We start from the raw sequence: 23115 nt of genomic DNA, 5'->3' as shown, positions 1-23115 counted from the left end.
TGGTCATTCTAGAGTTATGAGTGATATTTCAAGTAAATTAATTTTGTCATTTATATACTATTTGAATCTAACTCAACTTTTGAAATATTTCTCTATAATTTTTTATAATCATTATATTATCTTTTAATATAATACATTGTAAAATTTAGAATGTTTCTTGAATGTTATAAAATCAGTTATATAGTATAGTCAAACTGAATATACTTGCATATACTTTTTTATTTGTGGTTTATGATAAAGATTAGGGCATGCTGATATATAGATTATTGTAAAATAAAGAAATTTCAAGGATAATGCTTGCATTACCTGTCACGGTATCTATTTAAACTATACATTTCTATGAAGAGAAATGAATTGTTGGTTGGTTGTTGCAATGTAGGAATGATGGAAAATTTGTCAGGTTAGCTCTATGTTAGTCGCTGAAAGTATACTTAGGTAATAGCATCTCTATTTTAGGGTGAAGGGGCTACATATACCATACACATGCCAATCATCTGAAAGAGACGAGTAGTTCTAATCGCACAGCCCAGGACGCAGGTGCTGGGTGAAGTGGTTGCTTGTGTGTAAGGAATACTGTATTTATAATTTAAGTCTTTCTAATTGACAAATGACTTACTCTATATAATGAAGTTATGGTCAAACAGATGACCTTGAGGTATTTTAATTGTTAAAGAAAAAATTAAACCTAATATAGTCAGTAAACCTCATTCACCAAGGCAAAGAACAATAATTACATGTATAAATTTTTTTATCATAAAGGATCAGGAACAAGAGTACTTTGATTAACTCCTAAATATTAAATTAACTAGAAAGTTGATTTTATGTTTATGGAACATTTTGTTTATGTCATACAAAATGAGGCTATAGTTGTTCTTAATATATTGATATGAATGTTTTTTCATCAGACTAGATCTATTGAAAACAAAGAAGATATTTTGTCAACTACTCTATGAATTATATCTGGATTAGTACCTAGAACATACGTGCTTAATGGATATTCTTTGAAAGAAAGAATAAAAGGATGCCTCAAATATATATAACTAGTTAGGGACAAAGGAACGTGAACCATTTCAGGGTTGGTGTAGTTTTAATGAAAACTCCAGTTTCATATTTATTTATTGTTGGCTTTGATCATAAAAGCATTATGCTCCACAATTTGTTTTGTAGCTAATGAACTTACTCTTAGCAATGTGATTTTAAACTTTTTTCCCCTTTGGTGGATAGTTAACATTTTAGCTTCCTATACTGAGAAAGCTTTCAAAGAAATTTTCCAGTGGGCTGTGTATTTTTATTTCCTTTTCAAAGATACAAAGTTTTAAATCTCTCATAAGTTATATATATTTCATTATCCATTGCTATTTTCTTGTTGAATCTTTAGGGATAAAATATGAAACCAAATAATATAACATGTTTCCTTGTTTATTTGAGGCTTTTTACATAAATATAATTTGGTTTGTCACTTTATAAATAGACAATACTGTGATTAAAACATTGAAACAATTAAATAATTGTAACATGAAAATAAATTTCCTTCCTATACCTCATCCTGTTTTTGGTATAACATTTTGATTGCTGTAGCCTTCAATTTGGATAATTTTTTTTCTTTTCATTTGAGTGAAATTAAAAGGATGTGGGATTCTTTTTAATCTCCCACACATAAAACTCACTGATTTCTTTTCCTTTAGCAATGCTCTATCTAATGAATGTTTTGGAGTCTAATTATCATGTGGTCTGTCATCACTTCAGTATTATAGAGGATTATATGTATCACAGGGTTAAGTCACAAAGTGAGTTAATGATCCATAACTATTATGAGACTTCTTTAAGAATTGCAGTCGGCAGTAAGAAACTTTTATCACCCACCTCGGGAGTAGTTCAAAGTTCCTGGAAGAGTACATTTTATTATGTTTATTGTCAACTAATTATAGCCACTTTGTATTTGTCCTAAACATTGATACTTGGTGACCTATGTGGAGATTATATCATGGAATTAAATGGAAAAGGATCTTTAATAAATAAAAAAATGGGTCCATGATATCATCATGATTCCTAATGAGATAACAAGATTGTATTCTGAGCTCAGCCCCAAACTAATACAAAGTCTTTGGCTATACAAAGTCTTTGGCTCATAGTATGTAAGAATCCAAAGGAAAGAATTTCCTTACTTATGTTTTTATCTGCCTGTAAATCATGTAATTGTGATGCTTTCCTTGGGTCCTGCCTGTCAGAGAACAATTCCTTGGTTTTTGTACATGTTGGCCTGCTCACTATTTTTCTCTCTCTTTCTCTCTTACACATTTCTGCTGTATCCTTGCTAAATTTTATCATTCCATGGCTTTTATTCCTGGTCACTGAACTTTTTGGAGCATCAAATGCTCACAGTCTTGCTTCTTTCAGGTGATCTTAGCATAAAATTAAAAACTGGTGACCAAGTTGTTTTTCCAAGATTAATATTCTAAATAGGACATCAAAATTTCACATTTGCTGTATAGGAAATATTTAAATAAATTAAAAAATATTGGACTTTGGGCCTCCCTGGTGGTGCAGCGGTTAAGCTTTGGGCTGAGAAGCTGCTCACAGCCTCTGCAGCACTGGTTCCATCCCTGGCCACTGGCGAGGGTCTCACATGGCATGCAGACCTCTCCTGCTGCGCCTGCTGCTCCCTTCAGCAGTGTACTTCATTAGTCTGCCTGTTCTGCTCCCTGCTCTAGCTCTGGTGAATTCTCTCTCACCCTTCCGCGTTTCTGACTGTACCCAGTGCTTGTATAAATAAATAAATAAATCTTTAAAAAAAAAAAGTTGGACTTTTCTTTAAATATAGTTTTTAAAGAGGAACTATAGAAAGATAATTTCCCTTTATATTTTCCTATCAAAAATGAAATATTCCATAATAATAATCAACATAACATTCACAGATAGAGTAACAGAACATGCTATCTACTATGTTATATAAGAGGATATTTAAGATGTCATTCTTAAATCAGGCTCTGTAAGCTAGCATTTTTGTCTCTCTGTTTAACTGAAGATCCCTGGGCCTTGGTTAGTGCCTAGCATGTATTAGATGATCATTAAGCACGGTTTAAAATTAATGAATTGAATCAATAAATTCTATAAAATGTTTTGAGACATGTTTCTTTTCTTTTAATGAAATTCATAATAGTTTTCAGGATGTTTCATTAACAAACATGCTTTTTGTGTTTTCTTTAAAGTTTTTCTGTGGTTGCCTTAAAGATGGTTTCTACAGATTTATTTCTTATTTCTCTGTGCAATAATTACTTTCCTTGGATATTTATAACTTCAAACACATAAAATTATTCAAACATATAACATGAGATAATTCCTTAAGTAGGAAGCATTTGCCTTATTTTCCTGTTTTTTCAGAAAAGCCAATAGAACATTTCAGAAATTAAGTAACCTTGATAGGGATGATCATCTTAAATATGTATCTGCTTCAATGAGAGAAAAAATGTGGTAAAATATGTTTGAAGCTGTAAAATCACAGATTATAAGATAATTTTATTCCTACTGCATTGGAAAGGCTGTGTGGAGATTCATATTTTACTATCACAACTTATTATCAAAAATTTATCATGAACAATAATAAAGGGATACATTCCAAGATTCTTCATTGTCATGGGGTTTTCAGACACTTGATAGCACAAAGATCAAAGTTTTGAAAAGTTACATTATAATTTTAGGGATTTTTAAAAAAGATTTATTTATTTATGCATACAAGAACTGGGGCACAGGCTAGAGGTGTGGAGGGTGAGAGGTTTCACCAGAGACAGAGTAGGGAGTAGAAAAGGCAGATCTACTGAAATACACTCCTGAGGGGAGCAGCAGGCGAGTCATGAGAGGTCTGCTGCGCCATGTGGGTCACGTCCCTGGCTGGGAATCTAACTCCTGTTGCAGTGGTTGCAGACAGCTTCATAGTGTTGCGTCTTAACCCATTGAGTCACCAGAGAGGCCCAATTTTAGGGATTCTTTAATTCTGTAATGTTTCATATTAATGTGTTTTTTTTATAATCATGGAAGGAAATAATTTATCCTGTGTCACATAACTCTGCCTCACTTCACAACAAAACAACTGGGAGACATAAGTATGAATCCTAGCTTCACCACTTATTTATTCCATAACCCTAGAGATTACTTGACCCTCTGAACTTCAATTTTATCAATTGTCAAGTGAAATTAATTTCAATATTTCAATGTTATCAGGGCAAAAATAGATAAATATAACCTTGATAGCCAAAAATATAGAACCATATGAGTTTCTCATCATTCTGGTAGCGTGAGTTAACACTGGACATGATCTAACCATTCACATTCTAAACAAATGTTCGTTTAAATCTTTGTAATTTAAAAACAAAAAGACTGCAGCTTTTGAATGTAAGAAAGGGAAAGCCTCAGCTGTCATGTATGTAGAGATATCTGAAAATCAATATGGTTATTGTGAACTGAAGGTTAATTATAGGCTCATGGAATAATCTGAACTAGATCTATGTCTAAATGCCAGTGATAGTAATACTTGAATGGGGTGGAATATTGAGACTCCACGCCTCTGAGAGGCTGTGGCTGAGTTCTCAATTTAAACAAAGGAACCTGGAAGTCTTGTTAATGAAATCATCTCAAAAAACCCCACAAAAATCTACTCTCTGACTTGGAAATGCAGAATAGAATCTGAACAGTCACTAAGGACTATAAGTGAATGAAAATCTTAACAAAAATCAAAACCTGAAAGTTACATATGGGCTGGGGTGGGAGGTTTAAATTTTAATTTTTTTTCAACTGTCAAAAGCAAGTTAAATTTTCTTTCAGTACTTTAGGCAATCCAAGCCTGTAACTTTCATTTAATACCCTCTCTACTCTACAGAGCACTTGGTACTCTGACTAGAGGAGAGCCATGTTCAAACATTACAATGCACGAAAGGAAACAGCCTAATGAGATTATGTAACCAGATAAAAGTAACAGAATTAATACTCCCAGGAACCATGTTTAAAGACCAACAGAAAGAACTTAAATATGGTTAAAGATTTCACTTATTTAAAAGAAGGGTGTTGTAAGAGCAGAATACTATGGAAAAGAAAGAGAAAGAATTAAAAATGTGATTCTTCATATAGAAATATGTATGAGTAAAACATCAGCTTAAAAAATTTAGATAAGAGAATTGAAAGCCATATCTGTAATGTAGTGTATGCCATAGAGGTCACACTTCATATATATTAGTTCCCTTTCCTTTCCTTCTTTATCATCCCCCTTCCTTCATCTACTATTTTTTTCTGTTGGCACATCATAAGATGAAAGTAAACTCCACTTTTTTTTAAAGGATTTATTTATTTATGCATACAGGAACTGGGGTACAGGCGAGAGGTGTGGGAGGTGAGAGGATTCACCAGAGACAGAATGGGGAGCAGAACAGGCAAATCTATTGAAATACACTGCTGAGGGGAGCAGCAGGTGAGACAGGAGAGGTCTGCTGCACCATGTGGGTCACCTCCCTGTCCAGTGATCCAACTCTTGCTGCAGTGACTGGGGATAGCTTCATAGTTTGTGACTTAACCCCTTGCACCACAAGGGAGGCCCCTCTACTTTTACTTTAATTTGACTCCATCCTTGTGAGTGAAAAATAGCTTATAGACTATTTAACTTCTTTAATAGTTGAGACAAAGAGGGCAGATATTGTAAAATACTGAGCTTATTAATCATTATAGGAAATAATTTATCTGGCTATGACCACGAGAGGGTACACAAACTGGTAGTTTCTTTGGTCATTTACATCTGAGAATAGAGAAAGAATGCAAGAGGTCTAATGCTTTTCAAGTGGTAATTGAGACTAAATAAAGAATTTCTGAAAAATTAACTCAGTTAAAACTTCTGATTTGACTTGAAAATGTGTGGTGTGTGAGTTGATTTTATTTTTTTAATTGCTATAATATATGTGATAAATTAGTACCAGCAGGTAAATATGTTCTCATGTTTAGAAATTCATTTTTCATTTCAAAACTTTTATGTTTTCTATAGTTGTTGAATCAGAGATATCCCAAGAAGCTGATGACATGGCAATGGAAAAAGAGAAATATGTTGATGAACTGAGAAAAGCATTGGTGTCAGGTGCAGGCCCAGCCGACAAATACAAGTTTAATTTTTCTAAGGAGTCTTGTCACTTCTCCTTTGAGAAAAACCTGAAGGATGTTTCAGTAAGTAAAACCTTCCATTTTGTTATAAATGTGGTAAACTGTCACAGCACTTGATGAGGAATTATTTAAGTAACTAACCTTTTATTCCCAGAATACCTAGAAATAAAAGTTTGAAAGTACTTGGTTTCAAAGTTGGAAGAATGCTTTGAAGTTACAGTCATTAAATGTAATATTAATGAATCATGAGAAATTTTATTTGGAAAATTTATTTAGATTTTAGTGCTTTAAAAATTAGCATTATAGGGATAATTATATGCTGAGCCATTCTAAAAAAGTAAGGTCAAGTTATTGAAATAAGTTCGGAGAAATACATAAAGAAATAAAATTATCTATTTACCTTTAAATATTTAATAATGATAACATTTTCTTCCTTATTGGAATGTATTAGAAATTAAAAAAAAATGATATTGGTAAGTGTAGTAAGACATACAATTAGGAATTAAGGCACTTTATTATATTGAAATTGATTGAAAGAAGTAACTTAGAACCCAGACTTTCCAAAGCTTGCATGCTTTACAGATGTGAATGTCTGCTCTTCTTCTTCCTCAGTTCCTACATCAGTTCAGATCAAGTGTAGTAAGACATATAATTAAGAATTAAGGCACTTTATTATATTGAAATTGATTGAAAGAAGTAACTTAGAACCCAGACTTTCCAAAGCTTGCGTGCTTTACAGATGTGAATGTCTGCTCTTCCTCTTCCTCAGTTCCTACATCAGTTCAGATCAAGGTAGACAGTTATTTATCAAAAGTGAAATAGTATTTGTATATTTTACCTAAGTTTATGGGATATTTAGTGACTGAACTATTTGTTTTGTGTAAGTGGTTTATTACCAGTTACAAACTCTATATAGTAAAAGGGAAGGAAATTTTTACTATATTTGTGCTGAAAACTAAATTGAATTTAAAAATTCTTTAAGGGAGTAGGATCAAAACTGGGGTTGGAAGGGCCCAAGTGACTATAGTGATGGTACAGGGGTGAATTTGTGGTGGGAATTTTAGAGACTATATCCACGATGAGAAAGCATACATTGTCCAAAAATGAAGAATGATGTAAAAAAAATATAAAATTAAATTAAAAAAATAAAATTTCTTTAATTCAGAATCATTAAAGTTATTTCACCAATTAGAAAAACTTTTAAAGCAAAAAGTTGTATGTTGTATGTTATCCGAAGAATAATGCAGAGAAACTGGATTCAGCAATTATTTCTTTGTTTGTTTAAAAGATTTATTTATTTATTTATTTATTTATTTATTTATTTATTTATATAAGCACTGGGTACAGTCAAAAGCACAGGAGGATGAGAGAATTCACCAGAGCCAGAGCAGGGAACAGAACAGGCAGACTGATAAAATACACTGCTGAGGGGAGCAGCAGGCACGGCTGGAGAGGTCTGTTGTGTCATGTGGGACCCTCGCTGGTGGCGAGGGATCAAACCAGCGCTGTAGAGGCTGCGGGCAGCTTCGCAGCCCAGCGCTCAACCACTGCGCCACCAGGGGAGGACCATTCAGCAATTATTTCTGTTTAGAAGATACATTTTCTTTTTAGCTGCCAATTTACTAAAATTTTAATATGCTGACATCTGAAAAATTGTAAATTAAAATAGGTTAAATAGGAAAGTTTGAACTGGCTACTGAAATTTTGTTATTTATTGCAAATACTCTTTTCTGTGACCCAAGTACAATCAAATGATGTTATATACACATGACTGCTGATTGTGCCTCCTAACATTTTGAAGCAGATTATTGTCAACCTGTCATTACCTATTCAATAAACATTTTTAATTAGGGACTAACGTTCCACGAAGCCAATTTCTGATATCTGTCTGCTTTGTGTATACTGATTCACAATAAATTTAGTTTGTTTGGTACATTTTGGGAACCTAAAAGGCATTTGATATCTTCGACATTGTGAAAGTGGGCTTTGGTACCTTCAGCATAGATGGACTACTTACCATGTCAGACAGTGCATCTGGTTTTGCTGCTTCTTTGAAAAGAGAGCTTCAGGCCTTCATGACCCTTGTGTCTTACAATTGGTTTGGTGTGTGTCAGCATCAAAAACTGTGAAAATAATCTCAAAAGATATTTTACTACTACCCTGAAACTAATCAACTTTGTCAGGGGAAAAATCTTGAGCCACTATCTTTTTAACAGATTTTCTCAAGAAATGTTTATAGAATAAAAGGTCCCCAATAATGCTGAAGTATGTTGGTTTTGTAAAGGGTATGTCTGAAAGCATTCCCTGTCAATTTAAATGCCCGCCTACTTATTTATTCATGTATTTATTTGCTTATAACAAGAAGACAGGCTACTCTTGTAACAGTTTGACAAAGAGGAATTTATTCATGACTTAGCGATAGGTTTTTGGTTATTTGAATGATATAGAACTCACAACTTAAGGTATTGCAGTCAGCCTGAAAATGAAGCAGATGCAACTGAAAATCACAAGTTCATTTGACTAGACTGCTACAGGAATCTGCCAGTGTTTCAGGATGTGCTTCTGCAAACTGAATTTCAGAGTGACAGTATCTTGTAAATTCATCTGCTGGCAAGAAAATAAAGAAAATTGGAAACATGGCATAACTTTTTTTTTAAGGCTAATTATGTTTTCAATGACCTGAAAATTGAAAAGGAGTTTCTTGATGACAGAGATGGTCTGGTTGTTACCAAAAATAACCACCTACTTTTAGAAGAAAATAATTAATACAGATTCAACTAAAAGTATTGTGATAAATTTTGTTGGTTGTTGACATGAGGCTACTGCTCCACAGCAAAGTATATTCCATGAGTTCTAAGTACATGTGCTACTAGATTCTAAGACTCAAGGCTTTTAGGCATTTGTTGTCCTTAATTTCATAAAGTCTTATGTGCCTCATTCTGTGTTGGACATTACTGCATAATTTAAACATTTTGAATATTCACATTATACATGACTTACTTAAAATTTGCACTTACACGAAATTTTCTATTTTTTAAAGGAAACAACTATACTACTTTTTGAATTCAGTAAGACCTGATTTGGGGAGAAACATCGTGTGTTTTATCAGAGTCCAAGAATTGTGAATTTCCAAACTAGTGAAATATTTTAATTGTATAATGTTTATATACTTTTTTTTAAAGGTTTTTAAAATTTATTTATGTATGAAAGAACTAGGGTTTAGGCCAGAGATGCAGGGGATGAGAGGATTCACCAGAGACAGAGTGGGGAACAGAACAGGCAGATTTACTGAAATACACTGCTGAGGGGAGCAGTGGGCTAGACAGGAGAGGTCTGCTGTGCCATGTGGGTTAGCTCCCTGGCTGGGTATCAAACTCTTGCTGCAGTGCCTGGATATAGCTTGTTAGGGCTGAGACTTTAACCCCTGAGCCACCAGGGAGGTCCATGTTTATATACAATTTTTTGAGGAATGAGTCCATAATTTTCATTAATTGCTTTTGAGCTCATAAAACTCAAAAATTAATTTATGCTCTAAATGAATTTTCTTTGTAGACAACAGGTGTTTTTATTTTATCTTGATTCCCATTGAAATAAATGTTGAATGGCCAGCTACACATTAACTTATTTTCCCAGTCAAATCTCTGGAACCCTTCCTGTCCCATCTTACCAGGACTCTTTGGTAGTAGATTGTTTTGGATGGTACCATACTATAGTGTCAGGACTTGGAACTCATTTTCTCTTTACTATAAGTAGTGTTACCCACTCAAGATAGTATTCATTTACTTTGTGTCACAGTTTTCCTTTTGCCTTTCACAGTTCATACTAATTTTGCAGTTTATACTTGTCATGCTAACTATATCTCAATAGTCTTCATTTTCCCTTTTTTCTTTTATAACTTGCTGTTTCTTAAGGAAAAAAATAATCATTGTGAGCCACTGAAAAAGACCGAATTATCTTTAATAAGAATAACCTTAAACTCTGCCTTTAGCTTGTTCTTACCTCTGTTTTCTTATCTACAAGGCTCTGAAGTGATCTCTTAGATTCATTTGAGGTCATGTAACATATTAAAGTTTTATATTCCTAAAAATAGCTCTGTTGGCGAAAGGCTATGAAGTTTGAAAGAAATTAAACATAAATATGAGCACACAAACACATACACTTAAGAACTGGCTATAGATCAGGTCTCTATTAGAATTATAGTAAAGTCCATTTGTATTTTCCTTTATCTATCCTGCTCCCACCATCAATCAGGTATTGACTTGAGATTATTTTGTCTGAAAATTAGACAACTTAAACACAGGGAGATTTTTCACCTTTGTAAAAATCCAAGTAGGCAGTCCCTGGTTAAGGTGATGGCCTTATGATCTTGGGCCCTCAAACTTCTTTAATCATGTGGCTTTATCCATGTTAACAGGTAGTTTTTAATCTCATGGTCTAAGATGGCTACTCTAGCTTCACTGTTACACTCACCCGTAAGGCAAACAGACCAAGTTAAAAGGAAAGTAAAGACCATACGTCTTTTCTTTAAGGCTATCCCCTTACAGTTGTATCCATTACTTTTGCTCATATCCCATTGTTCAGAAGTATATCACATAACTTCACTTAGCTACATGAAAATTTGTGAAATGTGATCTTTCAGCTATCTGCTATGCCCAGAAATTCCCATTAAAACAGGGAATCTTTTTAGACTTTCAGGAAAGATTGAAACATTTAGAAGGGTTCATTTTTACTGTTACAAATGTATTTCTCTAGAATTTTCATTATAAGAATTGTTTTAGTCATATTTTAGCAAAAAATGTTACAGTATGTAGTAAGTTACAGGCTACTCTATGTCTTACTATATGTTGTAACTTTTTTTGTGGAAATGCATTCTATGTTTAAATATTCTCCCAACATTTGTTTAAATTACATTTCTCAGATATATAAGAATGAAGGAAAATAAGTTAGCCAAAGCAGCCAAAGCTGTTTTTTAAAAACAGCAGTCCAAAATCCTGTATTATTGCCATGTGTCCCTGTGGTTTGGAGGACTTTGAATTCAAATGGCTATTTCCAGATGAAATATCAGAATTGTAGCATTTATTATGGTACTCTGCCAAAGACTTTGTCTAAAATAGTAATGACTTTCAGGTTTGTGGGAATATGGGTTGCAAATGTGTTGTTTGAATGCCTGAAAAAGAAATTGTAGTATCCTTTATTTCAGTGATAAAAGTATTTATATACAATTGCCATTTCTATATTAAACACTTTATACTTTCCTGACCATATTGGAATGTGGAAACTAACTTAGTAATGTAAGTGGTACAGAAATCCTACTCATAGTATATTTTTCTTTGTGAAACCATAGAGGAGACTTTAATAATTAATTTAAATATTAGTAATTTTCAGTTATACTGTTTTGTTGTTGAGTACTCATATATTTTTCTTTTTCTTGCTTCATATTGCTGTGCTTTTATTTGAAATGTTTTACTTTTATATAAGGAACATATCAAATTCATTATACTTTAATTTTTTAGTGATTTCAGGATTTTCCAGGAAGGAAATAATAACCATAAAAACTGACAGTAGCATGTAAATACTATGTATAGGAGGACATTTGAGTGTTAGTAATGTTAATATTTGCTTAATATTTTTCCAGTTAATCTATTTTAGCATGTACCTTCACTTCATCACATGACTTTTTGTATTGTCACTGTTTATATGTGAGGAAACAGATGCTGAATGCCTGAGTGAAAGCAGTAGTAAGGTAGGGTAGAATCCAGGCCTCTGATGAGTCCAAAATTATTTTTGTTTAGGTATAATATATGTACAGTAAATGTGACTTTCTAGAGTATACAGTTGCATCACTGAATTTTATCATGCTTTTTTAAAAAAAGGATTTATTTATGCATGCACAAACTAGGGTACAGGCTAGAGGTGTGGGAGATGAGAGGATTCACCAGAGACAGAATGGGAAGCAGAACAAGCATATCTACTGAAATACACTGCTGAGAGGAGCAGTGGGCAAGACAAGAGAGGTCTGCTGCGCCATGTGGCTTAGCAGCCTGGCTGGGGATCGAGCTTGTGCTTCAGTGGCTACAGATAGCTTCATAGTGCTGAGACTTTAACCCCTTGTACCACCAGAGAGGCCTTATCATGCTTTTTTGAAAGTCACTTGACCATATATGTATATAGTGACATCTGGACTCTGTTTTCCATTGATCTGTTTGTCTTTGTGCCAACCCCAACAGTCTTGATTTCTTAAGTTTATCATAAATCTTGGAATCAGGTAGTATAAATTCTGCTTCTAAGAACTTTATTTCTTTTTTTAAGATTTATTTATTTTATGCATACAAGATCTGGGGTACAGGCCAGAGGTGTGGGGGATGAGAGGATCCACCAGAGACAGAATGGGGAACAGAATAGGCAGAGTTGATTGAAATAGACTGCTGAGGGGAGCAGCAGACAAGTCAGGAGAGGTCTGCTGTGCCATGTGGGTATCTCCCTTGCCGAGGATCGAACTCGTGCTGCAGGGGTTACAGATAGCTTCATAGGTTGCATCTTAACCCCTCGACCCCTCGTGCCACCAGGGAGACCCTATTCCTTTTTTTTTTTTAAAGATTTATTTATACAAAAACTGGGATACAGGTCAGAGGCGCGGGAGGGTGAGAGAATTCACCAGAGACAGAGCAGGGAGCAGAACAGGCAGATGGACCGAAATACACTGCTGAGGAGAGCAGCTGGCAAGGCAGGAGAGGTCTGCCATGCCATGTGGGAATCTCCCTGGCAGGACAGGAATAGAACCCGTGCTGCAGAGGCTGCGGACAGCTTCACACCCTGGCACCCAACCCGCTGCGCCACTGGGGAGGTCCCTATTCCTTTTTTTTGAGGTAACATTGAATTACACACTGTATATACTTTAAGATGAACAATTCATACCTATTCAAATGCATATTACTATATCACACCCAACAAATTACCAGTAACCCTTTACTAAAATATATTGAGCCCCTCAATATATTTATTCTGATCCTTTGTTCTGATCCACTCTGCACTTCTGAAAATCTCAGATCTGCAGTCAGAAACCAAACATTTGCTTTGGTTTTTTTTTTGCCATTATCCATATAGTTTTTCTGTTTTCCTTTATTCCTGTTTGGTCACTCGAGCTATATGTAGTTTGAATTTGTTCTACAGGTCAGTTATCTTCTTTTTTTACTTCCCCCCGCCCCACCCCGGCCCTGTGCTTAATTCTGAATAATTTTTATTGCTCCTACACAATCACTAATTGTTTCTTGTGCTGTGTCTAATATGTTAATATGTTAATTCCATTCAGTGTTTCTTCATCTCAGACATTGTGGGTTTTTTTTCTGAATTCATTTTTATTCTTTTAAATAGCTTCCATAACTCTTATTACCTTATTCAGTATTTATTACCATCTTCATTATGTGAAATAGAATTATAATAACTTAATGACCCTTCCTACCAATTCTGAATCTGTATTGTTTCAGGACAGATTTTGATAGATGTTTAATGCTCACTATAAGTTGTTATTCTTTTTCTTTGTATGCCTGTTCATCTTTGATTATATTCCAAACATTGTGAATCTTTTAATTTGATGTTATGTATTTCCTTAATCCTATAAACTTGTGCTTTGTTCTGAGATAGAGAAACATTACTTGGAAACAGTTCTTCGGGTCTTGCTTTTAAAGCTTTCTGAAAGAGAACCAGAACATTTAATTTAGGTCTAATTTACTTCACTATTGCGTTAAAATACTTGTGATTTTCTTACCCAATTCTTACTGTTCTTAAACATGGTAGCAGAAATAATAATTTTGTGAATATAGGTGACATATTTGTTTTATCTATTAATTACATTTTCTGTTCCTTAGCTTCTTAAATTAGATCACAAATTGTGAAAATCTACCCACTTCTAGATTTGTTGCTTTTTTGTCCTTGCTGAAATTTTCAAAACTGACAAGATTCTTCCTCTTTCCCCAGGTAAGATGCATAGCTTTTAAGACAACACTGCTTCATTCTACATACCTAAGACATTAAAGTTCACAAATGGAATTATCAGGGCGCCTGAGCCAAACATTGTGCTAGTCTAGTTACTTTTTAAAGTTTGGGTTTTTTTGTTTTTATTCTCATGACTGTCTAGCATTATTAAAAGTAAGGCACACTCAGAAGCCCTCAAGCATATGCTTCTGATATTACTGCTAAATGAATCTATATTCATTGTCATAAAAGATATTATTTAAACTGTTATAAAATTGTGTCCCTTTGCAAGTTATACTGATCTTACTGTACTATGATTATCATTGATTTAAATGTGTGGATACAATTTTTATAACGTTATCTTGCGAGACTTTTAATATATCTAGAAACTGAAAAATTTGGAGTAGTGTGGCTTTCCTTTGACCTCAGAGAAACCTTGTTAAACAGATATTTGTTATTGTTATGCTGTATACTTTGTCAGATGTAAGTTTACTGGTGAATTCAGAGCTTCCTATTTCCTTGTTGAATTTTTTGGTGTAGTAGCATAACATGCATTGATAAAGTTGGCCACATATAAATGATCTCGTTCAAAACTGGAAGCATCCAAACAAAATAATTGTTTTAAAATACCACTGTAATAATTAAAGACTAATTGGTTTATTTTTATAACTTCTGGAGAGAATGTAATTATTTCTGGCTACAAATGATCCAAAACTAGTCCAATAGTGGCGATGTGCCCATTGTGGCTAGAACCATATGGTGGATTATAGTGACATTTTCCAGATTTGTTATGGTTCTTGGTCAATTATGTTTTGACAACTACCTTTTTTTAACACTTTAATTCTATTCTTATTAATAAATTAATAAATAATAAAAATTAAAAATAGAAGAGAATTTCTGTCCTTTACCCTGAAACCTCTAATATTCAAATTTCACATAGCCACAGTACAGATACTAAGTTCAGGAAATCATCATCAACAAAGTAATCTACAAGTCTTTCTTGCATTTTGATTTTTACGTATAACAGCATCCCATGACGTTTGTATTGTTTGTAATCAATATATGTGTGTTAGGTGTGCTCCTGGAAATCACTACTTGTCAATTCCTAAAAGATTTTCTGTTTTCGGGTTTTTTATGTGCTTTATACTCCATTGTGTGGTTATAGTATATCTTCAGTTACTCTCTTACATATGAGTACTTAAGTAGTTTCCAGTACTTTGCTATTCAAATAATGTAGCCCTGAATTATGTTTCTGTTTAGTGATTATTGAAGGTTTATCATCAGGGTAAATTTCTAAATGTGTGGATGCTAGAAGGTAAGCACATATATTATTTTCTTAGATTCTCAAATTCTCCTCCAGAAAATTTGGGTTAGTTTGCCTTTTCAGCAGCAACTTACCAAAGTGACTAGTTCTCCATGACCTCACCAACAGAATGCAGTGATATACTTTTAATTTTATCTTGTCTGATAGGTATGAAATAGTATCTCATTTTAATTTGCATTTCTGTAATTCTGAGAGAATTTAAACTCCATTTCATGTGCTTAAGTGTTATATTTTTTGTATATTGTCTGTGTATGTCTTTCTCATTTGTTTTATTGGTGTTTGGTCCTTTGTCAGACTAGTGACATTAATCCTGGGTATTTATTTTAAAGTTTTGCGATAAGAATTTTTCTGTAGTGTGCATCTTTGTTGTTGAACTTTTCAAAAACACTAATTTAGAAATAGGTCAGGTCTTAAATATTCTGGATAAATATTCCTGTACGGAAAAAAAAATAATGCTGTTTAAGGGTCTCCGTGATGGCACAAAGGGTTAAGACACAGCACTATGAAGCTATCAGCAGACACTGCAGCACAAGTTCCATCCCCGGCCAGGGGAGGTGACCCACATGGCACAGCAGACCTCTTTTGTCTTGCCCGCTGCTCCCCCAGCAGTGTGTTTCAGTACATCTGCCTGTTCTGTTCCCGACTCTGTCTCTGGTGAATCCTCTCACCCCCTGTATCTCAGGCCTGCACCCCAGCTCTTGTATGCATAAATAAATAAATCTTTAAAAAAATAATGCTGTGACAGAAAATGAATCCAACATTTTGGTCGTCTCTGCATGGTCATTGTTATTCTCGAAATGTTTTTTATATATAATATCCTATGGAATGTGCATTTTTTGGTGCATTGTGGGTGTGCCTTATACTTCAAGAAGTTTCAGTTGCTTTCTTTTTAAATTTTTTTAAACCTACCATTATTTTGGTATATTAAACTCTGTTGTACTTGTAAATGAAATGAAAATATAGAAATATAAAATAGCCACATTACTTAATTTTAAAGGTATTCACTGCTTTATATTGGAAGCCTGCCCATTTGATTAACTTCCTTCTTAAAAAAGATGAATGCTGAAAACAAAATTTCTAACATTGTACCATAGGATTAATATTTACCATTTCTCTTTCTTATTCCTTCTTTTTGATCCAGAATACCATCTGGTATCATTTCCTTTCTTTTTTTAAAGATTTATTTATTCAAGTACTGGGTACAGTCAGAGTCGCAGGAGGATGAGAGAATTCACCAGAGCCAGAGTGGAGAGTAGAACAGGCAGAGTGATGAAGTACACTGCTAAGGGGAGCAGCGGGCAGCAGGAGAGGGCTGCGTGCCGTGGGACCCTCGCCTGGTGACCAGGGATCAAACAGGTGCTGCGGAGACTGTGGGCAGCTTCGCAACCCAGCGCTCAACCGCAGCGCCAGCAGGGAGGCCCCTGGTATCATTTCCTTCTGCCTATAGAAGTTACACCAGCATTTTATGTAGTGTAGGTTTGCTGGTAATGAAGTCTTTTAGTGTTATTTTACCTGAAATTGGCTATAATTTGTCCTCAATGTGGAAGGATTTTTTTGTTTTTAACAAAGGATACTGAATTGACTTTTTTTCTTATTGTTTGTTTCAGGAATTTCAGTATGTTAATTTCCTATTTTCTTATCTCTCTCTTGTTTCTGATAAGAAGTTAACATTCATTTGAATTATTCTCCTTATTTAATGTCTTATCCTGGCTACTCAGTATTTTCTTGTTATCTGGCTTTCAACAATTTGGCCTTGATGTACCCAGGAATGCACTTTTATTTATTTATTTATTTTAAATAATAGAGCTGGGGTGCAGGCCAAAGGTGCAGGGGATGAGAGGATTCACCAGGGAATGGGGAACAGAAGAAGCAGATCTACTGAAATACACTGCTGAGGGGAGCAGTGGGCGGGACAGGCGAGCTCTGCTGCGCCATGTGGGTAGCTCCCTGGCCTGGAATCAAACTCATGCTGCAGTGCTGTGTCTTTAACTCCTGTGCCACACGGGAGGCTCACGACTGTATTCATTTTAAAAATCCTTTCTCTCTCTGTTCTTCAGATTAGAGCACTAATTTTGATCTTCACATTCACTGTCTCAATTAAGTCATTTTTAAAATGTAGTATTTTTTTCATTTCTGATATTTACCTCTAGTTTTTCTTTAGAAATTTAATTTCACTACTGATATTTTCTATCTTTTCATTTATTATGATCATATTTTACTTTCAATCCTTGCTCATGGTTTTATTAGCTAATTAAAATCCTTGTCAGCAAATTCTGGATAGGCTCATGTTAATCCTCATTGATAGCATGCAATGAATCTTTGATATGTTTTTGTATCTTCATTTGTTGTGAACTTCAGATTGTAGCTGGGATATTATGAAGGATGTACTATAGAAAGTGAATTCTGTTAGATTTATTTGAAGAGTATTGATTTTTTTCCCTCTCACTGTTTTCTGACTCAGTTAAATTGACTGTACTCTTAACTTCAAATTCTTTTTTCCCATGTGGTGGGTGTTAATGGAAATTCCAGATGAATTCTTTCAACCTAAAGAAGGTTGCTTAGCACCTGTGTCTATATATTTGATTTGGAGTTTACTAAGAGATGTGGGCAGGACCAAAGCTTCCATTTTCTGGGTCTCTCCTTTACAGAATTCTCTTTCACTTTCTTGCTATGGTCGCCCAGGATGCTGTTGACTGATTCTGCAGAAGAGTAAGTTTTGTTTCTATTTAATTTTAATAGTTCTTCATGGTGGGGATTGGAGTCATTATTCAAGCTAAAAGCAATAACAATGCTCCTGGAATCTTATTCAGTACATTCCCTTTTATCCAGAATTGGTTCCTATATCTTCACTTTCCTGTGAAAGGTCTTTTTTATTATAAATTTTTTTCAGAGTTTATAATTGTTATCTTTGATAGGATTGGTACTGTGGGGACTATTTAACCATGACTGAGAACCGGAGATCTTTACTTAATTTGTGAACACTCCATTCGTTTACATTCTTGTGACCTTTCTTATATTTCAAGAAAAGTATGTTTATATTGTTGAACTTAGTGCTCATTCAGAAGTTGGTGCTCTGGTCTAGTTCCTTAGAATCATTCTTTCTGCTGTCCTAGTTTATGCTTTGTCTAATTAGAAAAATGTCTGTATTTGAAAAGTGGAAAATTTCCAGGGTAAGTGAGCAGCTGGTATTGACACTCAGAGGAGTTTGATGAAATGAAAGTAAGCAAAGTGCCAGTTAGGCTGAACCTCAGGAAAAAGTATCTAATGGTGAGATTTGTGAGACTAAACAATCTGGCAAGAGGACTTTCTCTGAGCTCTTTCAAACTGAATTGGAAAAGTCAGGGGAAAAACAAGTAGTAAGTCCAAAGTCATGTATTCGTAGATGGACAGTTTGCATGATCTCATAATTAGCTTTCCCAGTGGCTGTTTTATTGTTTGGTCATTAGCTAGAAATTCCTTTAGCATTTACATTGTTAATATGAGTATCTGGATTAGAGTGAGAAAATGGATTTCTATAAAAAGTTTATAATTAATGATAAAAATGCTCCTGGAATGGAAGAAATAGTATGATACTCATTTTTATTTTTTTTGTGAAATTCTATAATAGTAGGGACTTCAACTATCTTGTTTATCATTGTCTTACTGACACACCACTTTACTTTTATTCCCAGCTCATTTTGGTAAAAGTACAAAAACAAATGGTAGAAGAATGGTCTTTTCAGCAAATGGTGCTAGAGCGTCCACAGGCAAGAAAATGAATTAAATCTTGTATTTATGCAAAGATTAACTGAAATGAATTACAGATTTAAATTTAAAACATAAGACTATATAACTTTTAAAAAGTTATATAAAAAAAAATCTGTATTTTGGGATCTAGGTATATATAAGTTGTTCTTAAATTTGACATGAAAAGCCCAGTTTGTAAAAGAAAAAATGAATAATAAGGTTTAATAAATTTTAAAACTTGCTTTGCAAAAGAAAAGGATAAAAGACAGGATACAGACTGGAGAAAATATTTGCAAACCACATATTCATTAGAGGACTAGTATATAGAATATAAAAATAACTCAAAATGCAACCATAAAAAAAACAAAGAATTTAATTAGAAAAATGGATAGACGTCATGAATAGTCATTTTACTTTAGAGAACATAAAGGTAGCAAATAAGCATATGAAAATTATTTAGAATCATTAACTATTAGGGAAATATAACACCACAATGAAATATCACTACCCAATTATTAGAATGAGTAAAAAATGGTTTAAAAAAAAAGGGTTGTGAGGCTTTCGGAACACTGTTCACACAGGCTTCACTGGTGGGAGAGCGAATTATCAGTCACTCTGAAAAAAAATTTGACTGATTTTTAGTAATACTAAACATACTCTTACTATGTGACCTAGTAATCACACTTGGATATTTAGCACTGGGAGATGAAAACTTATTTTACTCCCCAAAAATGTTCAAAGAATCTTTACTCTTAGTAGCTCAAAAGTAGAAACAATCCATATATCCTTCAACTGATGAATGGTTGAACAAATTGTGGTACATCTAAAATGGAATACTATTCAACAATAAAAAAAAGAGTGAACTATTCATGCATACAACTACTTGGGTGAATCTCTAGGGCAAATTTGCTAAGTAAAAAAGCCAATATGATTATTTATATAAATGATTTCTGAAATGACAAAATTACAAAGAGAAACAGATTAGTGGTTGCCAGAGGTTGCAGATAGAGCACCATGGTGAACTTGTGGTGATAGAATGTGTTCTTGATTTTATTGATTGCTAAAGGAACTTACATGTGACATAAAATTACACAGAACTTAAAACACACACACACAAATGAATACATGTAAAATTAGAGAAATCTGGGTAAGATAGGTAAATTGTATTAATGTCAGTTTCCAGGTTGTGATATTGTACTAAAGTTTTGCAAGATGTTTCATTTAGGTAACTGGATAAAATCTTCACAGGATCTCTTTGTGTTATTACAACTGTAAGCGAATACACTATTATTGCAACAATAAAAACTTAATAAGAAGAAAATAACGTTGATCTTTCCATAAACATTATTTTAAACTTAAAAGTTGTCTGAAATAAATATATCTGAAGTCCTGTAACAGTTGTGGATACATATACTATTAAATATCCTTTGGTATTAAGTTTGAACTATAGGAGGGAAATCTCTCAGTTGCTTAAAAATTAAAATAAAACCCCTGATTATAAAACATGCAGACATTTTTCTAATTTGAATGTTAAGCTATTAAACTAATAAATTATTAAGAACAATGGAATTCATATTTTTCAACCTTGTATAGTTTGATAACACTTAATTTAGTACTTACTGAGGACTATTGCTTACTTCATTTTTAAATTTCCATAAAATATTAGTTATGAGTGATTCTCTTGGAATCATAAGTAGTTGTGTCAACACCTGAATAACTTGTAGTACTCCTTGAGATCAGTCCTTGGTCTGCAGTGGAAAAGTGCTTTAGCCAGGGAATTTTAATCATGTATGATTTTTGATAATCTCTGCTCCTTGAACCTGTTTTATCAAACCTGATCCTTTTATTCCACATCCAAACACTTGAACTGCCTTGTGTTTTTTTTTTTTCCTTCCCATCAGTTCTAGACTCTTCCATAAGGATGGTACAGTGTCAGCAGAAATGTGCTTATTGAAAATAGTGGTACACATGGAACATTGGTAATCAAATGAGAAAATGTGTGTACTAGTTTTGAGTGAAAAATTTTATTGTTATTAATATAAATCCAACTAAACTAAAATGGCTTCCTTCATGTTTATATTAACTAAAGATTTTATACCTTGCATGGAAATAATTTCTATGCATCAGTTTTTTATAAAAATAATGTAATTATAAAAACTTTTTTTATACATGGTATATTCTATAAACTTTTTTGTAAAGGAGAAGATAATTTATTGTGGATTCAGTTCAGCAATAGCTCTTGTCCTTGATATCACTTTTTTACAGTATATAAGCCAGGAATGATAGGGGAAAAGCCACCTGTGTAATATCATTTTGGCCTCTCATTTTATTTCCTCCAGTTGTGACAGTCAGGAAGTATATAGGTTATCCTGTGAAAATATATTGTCATGTTCATGATATGTACTTTCCATGGAACTTAGAATCTCATTTTGAAACACATTTATTTTTAAAATTAAACTGCACGTTATTGATTCTATTTTAATGTCATGAAGACTTTCGGTATTTTTTTCCATAATGTATTTCTCTGTGTCTCAAATAAATAAATATCTCCTTGTCATTTGAAAATACTTGGCATATTTACCATAATAAATCACCACAAGCTGGGTGACTTAAAATAGAAATTTATTTTCTCACAGTTCTGGAGGCTAGAAGTCCCCAAATCAAGATTTGTCTCTCTATGTAGGCAGGACTGTACTCCCTCCAGAGGCTCTGGGGGAGAATCTGTTTCTTCCCTTTTCTAGCCCCTGCCAGACTTAAAATATTGTGGTCGAGTACAAATAAGGTGAAATTCACGATTTTAACCATTTTGAAGTGTTAAGTTCAGTGGCAGTTAATTATAGTTACTTTGTTGTATTTGCTTTCCTAGCTTGTAGCAAATTATTGCACTCTCTCATCTTCACATCACTCTGTGTATGTGTGTAAGAGAGAGAGAGAGAGAGAGAGAGAGAGAGATTGAGACACTGACTGTCTCAAGATCCTTATCACAAACTCTAGTCATATAAGGTAATAAACTTACAGGTTCCGGGGACAGAGAAGTGAATATATCTTTTTTTTTTTAAATAATACATTCTATAGTGAGAACCATTTTAATACATGAAGCACAATGTTTTTTTTAAATTTTTAAATTTTATATATTTTCACATCAATTTTCATTTTTGCACAATGTATGCATTTTCAGCGTGGTAATAGTCCCCATACAATTCCTACCCCCCTTATTTTGACCCTAATCCCTCATCCCCCTCCCATAGTGTGTCTCTGGTTTATAGTTGCTTGTTGACTTTGATTTTTACTTTATTATAATTAGTCTTTTCCCTGGTCCCTTATTTAGGTTTTCTAAATTCCTGCTATGAGTGAGACCATCCGGTATTTTTCTTTTTCTTTCTGGCTTATTTCACTGAGCATAAACCCTTCCAGCTCCATCCATGTTGCTGCAAATTGCATGAGTTTATCTTTTTTGATTGCTGAGTAATATTCTATTATGTATATGTACCACATCTTCTTGATCCAGTCATCTATTTGGGGGCATTTAGGTTGTTTCCATAGCTTACCTATTGTAAATAGTGCTGCTATAAACATAGGGGTGCAGGTGCCCTTTTGAATTAGTGTTTCTATGTCCTTTGGGTAAATACCTAGGAGTGGAATTGCTGGATCATGTGGAAGCTCCATCTTTAGCAGACTGAGGAATCTCCACATAGCTCTCCATAGTGGTTGGACCAGTTTGCACTCCCACCAGCAATGCAGGAGAGTTCCTTTTTCTCCACTTCCTTGCCAACATTTGTTGTTGCTAGTTTTTTTGATATGTGCATTCTCACTGGTGTAAGATGGTATCTCATGGTAGTTTTGATTTGCATTTCCCTGATTACAAGTGATCTTGAACATTTTTTCATATGCTGTTGGCCATTTGCATTTCCTCTTTGGAGCAGTTTCTTTTTAGCTCTTCTGCCAATTTTTTGATTGGG

The 23115-nt window shown here is 33.8% G+C and overlaps 1 protein-coding gene across 1 annotated transcript in view; it reads left to right on the top strand.

Moving 5' to 3' along the window:
• The window catches only part of XRCC4 (X-ray repair cross complementing 4), a gene marked incomplete at both ends in the record, with an annotated part of 177241 nt that overhangs the window by 1197 nt on the left and 152929 nt on the right, over nt 1-23115 (top strand). The window contains one exon of the mRNA XM_084234298.1: nt 6023-6198. Coding sequence (XP_084090424.1) covers nt 6023-6198 — 176 coding nt within the window. The remainder of the gene's footprint in view (nt 1-6022; nt 6199-23115) is intronic.

Source organism: Talpa europaea (genome assembly GCF_964194135.1).
Source record: "Talpa europaea genome assembly, chromosome: 5".
Taxonomy (NCBI): Eukaryota; Metazoa; Chordata; class Mammalia; order Eulipotyphla; family Talpidae; genus Talpa; species Talpa europaea.
This window is presented reverse-complemented; position numbering and strand designations above follow the sequence as displayed.